Raw genomic sequence first — 5,015 nt, 5'->3', positions numbered from 1 at the left:
ATATATATATATATATATATATTAGTTAAGGTGTCTGTTATCATGTTAAACCGCTGTTACATACCACGCGCACCCTCACGACGTAACGAGCGTCCCAACATCGCGAAACTGTTGTACGGAAAGCGCAAAAATGCCCTCCATGGGGCCAGTAAAGCAAAACCAACTGTCGTGGGAATGTTACTGCAGGTTCCGATTGCAGAGTTGCATAGCGCCACCCGGAGAGCGACTGGGATGAATGAACTCTCAAACGAGGCTATCTCTGAGGTACTGCGGAAGTGCCGCGCGTTAAATCGATTTGACCGGTCAGAGATAGTAGTAGAAGCGGTTGACGAAGCCAAACTGAAGCTGACCTCCTCGCACTACTGCACACTCATGGCACACGCAAATGATAACAGGGACAGCAAAAATGCGCTGCGGTATTGGGAACGGGCATGCCGAGAAAAGAAGGCCAACTCGAAGCTACACGGCGCATTACTCGCGACTTACCGATCATCCGGGCTGTGGAAAGATGCCGTACGACATTATGCAGCAATGATAGATGACAAAATGGGGTGCGATCCTTACGCACTGCACACGGTAATGAACGCGTGTCGCAGGGCTGGTGCTGTCGACGTTGGGCTCGCAGTCTTCTCTAAGGCAGTACAAAACGAAGCGGCACCTAATAGCACGGTGTACTTGGAACTTCTGAGGTGCATGCAGCAGACACGTTCGCCCAATAGGTGGGAAATGAGTCTCTCCGTTCTTCAGTCACTTGGTGGGACCGTTGACGTAACAGCCGGTTTGTACAACGCGACAATATCGACGATGGCAGGGGCTTTGTGGGAAAAGGGTGTAGAGGTGTTTCAGGCAATGAAGGAGAACAATGTGCAACCAAGCAAAGACACACTCGCTACGTTGGTATCTCTCAACCCAAACAACACCTCGCACGTTGTCCGATGTGTTACCGAGGCACACCTCTTGGGCATGCCTGTAACCGACAGTATGTATCGTGCTGTCCTCACAAACCTGACGAGACTTAAGCTCGATCATGAAGCGGTGCGCTTCGCCGCGCGGGAGTACAGTAGAAGTACTGAGGATCCCGGAAATCCAGTGAACTCAACACTTGCCCTAGGATTGGCCATTCTTGACATGTTGTTGGCTCACAGTCGCCCGAAAGACGCGATGCTTTTCTTTAACGTGTTTGAATCCCAACTCGGTAACATTGTTAGCGTTTCCACCCGTGGCCTCGGGACTGTCGGTTTGCGGTCGCAGCGTTGGATTGTTCAAGGTCGCGTCGCAGTATTGGATCACAACATCATCCTTAACCCACGCTTTGAGTCGCTTCTCAGCCACTACGACTCGCTTCTTGTGCCCCTTTCCTCTATTCGGCTGCTTGTGCGCCGGGTGAAAGAGGAGAGTGGAACGGTCAAGGGCAGCTACACAAAACATATGTTGAAGCGCTTGCAGAAGCTGTTGGAAGATCACCCGGCTGTACGTGTGCTGCCTCTGACCCACCAACTGAACGCGCATACATACATTGTGGATGGTCCCATCACACCAGAATCAGTTGAGCTGCTTCGGAAGACGGTGTCGGAGCCGAAGGAAGGGGCTCACGGCGCGGCATTTCCTTTGGTAATCCGCAAGAGGGGAGATTTCCCCAACACCTTGGAGACCCTACAGGATTTTTCTCCAAAAAAAGGAATGGAGGTAGCCGCCATGCGTGGCGAGGTTGCACTACATAACAATGAACCGCGTCTCTTGAAGTATCCGGACCGCATCACAGCTCCCGAGCGGGTGCTCGCCGTAGCGGCGATGCTTAAATCGCTGAATCCGGACACAAGCGTCCATGTTCTCTCAACGACAAGTTTGCAGTTGCAGGTGGTGGAAAATTGGAACAAGTTACGACCCTTCACCGGGTTGACAGCAGTTCGCTACCCTGACGAAGTGGAACTGAAGGCGCCGGGGGAACAGCGGAAGCAGCCAAAACATCCCGCTGGTGCCGTTTCCAGTGGGTTGCGGCATGAGACAGACGGACCAAAGCCCGGCCAACCCGGGGGTCTACACATGAAGCGACTCTTTGTACCGTCTTGATGATAGGATCGACCGCCGCAGGTAATAGTTAGCTCGCATTATCGTTTCGCCTGTTGCTATCTGTGTATGTGATGTGTGGCGGGAAGAAAAAAAAACCACGCGTTTGCAAAGTGAGTTTATTGGAGTTGAGCGTACGGAAGGTCGTGGGATGCGCCTAACCGTTAACCATATCACTCATGCGCGCGGTACCATAGGCGTTGCCTCCTTCTCACTGTCCATTGGTTCAGCTCATGCGACTTTACTGCTTATCCTTTCTTTCGTATGCTCTTTCGCCTCCACGCTTTTGTTCTTTGCAAGAGTCAGGGTGCGTAGTACGGATTGCTTATGAGTGATGATGCGTCTCAAAACTACCCCAGCTCCTTCACGGAAGAGTTCATCAACTACTGTCGTGCTCATCGGTTGCCCCCGCAGCTATTTCATGACCTAAGGGAACTGCTGCCGCGCATGCCACGCTATGTACGGATACGACCAAGTGATGCACAACAGAGAATATTACCTTGTTCATGTGATCAAGGCTCTCGGGTGCCGAGCGATGTTATACACGAGCTCTCAACTGCTGTCGGTGGTCCTACGGGTTGTGTCTACGAGGTGGAGTGGCTCCCCCGGCCGTATTGTTTGGCCCTTCCACGCGACACTGCGGTGAGCCAACTCGAGCTTTACCGGAGTGGAGTCGTTTCTGCGATGGATGCAGCCTCCATTGCAGCAGTGGTGGCGCTCCGTCCAAGACGAGGCGAAACTGTTTGGGACGTGTGTTGCTCGCCTGGAATGAAGCTGAGTTTCATAGCAGACGCCATCGGGGAAGAAGGGAGTGCTGTCGGTACGGATATCAACCTGGACCGGTTGTTCGCTGCTCGCTCTGTGATGAAGAAACACAGGGCCAACAACGTGTGCTTGTTTGTCGCGGACGGAACGTCGTTCGCGCTCCGTACTGCAGTCGCAGTGGCACAGGCAGCTAAACTTTATCGTGGAAAATCCAACACCGACGGACTGACGGCCTTAGAAGAGCGGCGGCTGCGGTATATGAAGAAGCGGCGGGCCGGTGGAGCTGCTGACTCATCAGATGGCACGGTCACGCGGGACGAAGACGACCAGGTAGCACTTGTTTTCACATGTGACGAAGCCAGAAAGCGCCTTGTTCAGAGTGGTGAAAGTGCCAATCAGAAACACTATGGGTTTGACCGCGTGCTTGTTGATGCCGAGTGTTCTCACGACGGCTCACTTGCCCACATGTTTCTGGGAGGTGGCACAAAGAGGCCATTTGCAGGACATGACGGCGATGCGGATGTTGCGTCTCAGGCAATCAACAATGAACAGCGCATGCAGCGACTAAACTTGAGTCTCCCAGATGGTAACGAATTTGCGAACGCAGAGGTGAGGAAGGTGTCTCCCCTACAACAGCTTCAGCTTCAACTCCTCACAAACGGTTATGCTCAGCTAAACCCCGGTGGAACCCTGGTGTATTGCACTTGTTCCTTCACTTATCAACAAAATGAAGGGATCGTCCAGGAAATGATGCACTCCGTTAATGCAGACGCAGAAACAATGGAACGATACGGGGGTGAGGCAGTTTTATGCTCGCCATTTTGTTACGAGCACGAGGTGGGGTTAGAAGCGCAGGTGTCTCCAATAGTGATACTTAGCGGCACGCAGGTAGGGCTGCTGAAGCAGCGGCTGGCGGCTGCGGGTGACCCATATGGAGTAACTACCGGTTTAGCGAGAGAAGGTGCTGAAGAAGTAGGAGTTAGGTTCTGGCCCCATATTTTCAGCACCAGTTTCCAGTTCATAAGTAAAGTATGGAAGAAACCACTGACATAAGCCACATAATGTGGAATAACGAGGGTGAGGAATGTTAATGAGCTTTGTTCCTTGCGTGTGTATTCGTGTCACGAGCCAATATCTTTCTCTACACATAATCACCACATGCTGAATCACTTCTCTCACAAATACCGTGTTCATGAACAACCTTGGTGAATATGTGTGCTTCTTCATTTAACGCCACATGTTGTGCTGCATGTTTAGCTATTGTTGATGTGTCGCGTCGTTGATGCCATGGCGAGGATATGGACACCACATTCGTGTACCTCTGTGCAACAGCGGCACGCAGCGCCGCACGCCTTAACCACTGATAACATACACATACGGCGTCTTTCTTCACTCCGTCCCCATCAACAGCATCACTTATGGAGGTTGTGCCAGCTGGTGACAGGGGTTACGGAATCTCTCAGTGGCAAGGGGACGTTTGTCGCATGTTCTGTTGTTGGGGGTCGAAGCCAAACCCGTTGTTCACCCTCACTGGGGTTGAATTCAGGAAATGAACTTTGTGCTACAGGTGTGAATTACGCCCTTCATCGCTCGTTTAACGCTGGAAAGACACTGAAGGGGATTCTTAGAGGATGTGCCGAGCAAAATGCGCTCGGGGTGGCAGCCGCGAGCGGGCATTGCTACACCTCCATCAACGACGTGTACTTGTGTGCTGTGACTTGTTCCACACCTTCGGAAGGAGACGTGTCTGCTGCATGCGGCCACGTCTGCAGCGGTGAAGTGCACAAGGGCAGTGGTGAAGTCAGTGATGCTGATGCATCTTGCAGTGGGGTAGCGTTCCCATGCGCAGAGTGCTGGCGCAATTTATCGTCTGTGGCTGTAATGCGACGAGAAGAAGGTGTTGTAGGACCCTTAAACTTGTTTGTCTATGCACAAAGTGAGGCATCTGCGCTTCGCAGCGCTTCCATAGCACAAAAGAATTTGACAGCGCGGCCGGCACCTCCCATCGACGTTACCGTCGTTATATCTGGTTGACATGGAGGAGGTACCTCCTTCACTGCTCTCTTCAAGCCACATTTGCTCTCCATATCCTTGGTCATATGGCGCACACGAAGGTGTTTCCTTTGCTGTGACTGTCTTCGAAAATAATTCGGTTTTGTAACCCTAATATCACTCCTCTTTTC

General features: G+C 52.1%; 3 protein-coding genes across 3 annotated transcripts; all 3 read left to right on the top strand.

Moving 5' to 3' along the window:
- Window positions 1-42: 42 nt before the first annotated feature.
- Window positions 43-2,070, top strand: TEOVI_000869500 (uncharacterized protein; the record flags this gene model as incomplete). The annotated part of the gene is made up of 1 exon (XM_067222500.1): window positions 43-2,070. One exon carries the CDS (start codon window positions 43-45, stop codon window positions 2,068-2,070), a length of 2,028 nt encoding a protein of 675 aa, XP_067078601.1.
- Window positions 2,071-2,394: 324 nt separating this feature from the next.
- On the top strand, window positions 2,395-3,885 carry TEOVI_000869400 (NOL1/NOP2/sun family, putative; the record flags this gene model as incomplete). The annotated part of the gene is made up of 1 exon (XM_067222499.1): window positions 2,395-3,885. One exon carries the CDS (start codon window positions 2,395-2,397, stop codon window positions 3,883-3,885), a length of 1,491 nt encoding a protein of 496 aa, XP_067078600.1.
- Window positions 3,886-4,098: 213 nt separating this feature from the next.
- TEOVI_000869300 (uncharacterized protein) lies at window positions 4,099-4,866 on the top strand (the record flags this gene model as incomplete). The annotated part of the gene is made up of 1 exon (XM_067222498.1): window positions 4,099-4,866. The coding sequence occupies one exon, from the start codon at window positions 4,099-4,101 to the stop codon at window positions 4,864-4,866; it is 768 nt and encodes a 255-aa protein (XP_067078599.1).
- Between the last annotated feature and the right edge of the window lie 149 nt (window positions 4,867-5,015).

The sequence above is a fragment of the Trypanosoma equiperdum genome, assembly GCF_001457755.1.
Source record: "Trypanosoma equiperdum strain OVI genome assembly, contig: ctg_1639, whole genome shotgun sequence".
In the NCBI taxonomy this organism is placed as follows: Eukaryota; Euglenozoa; class Kinetoplastea; order Trypanosomatida; family Trypanosomatidae; genus Trypanosoma; species Trypanosoma equiperdum.
Note: the sequence above shows the minus strand (reverse complement) of the source record. Positions and strands in the feature narration are given on the sequence as shown.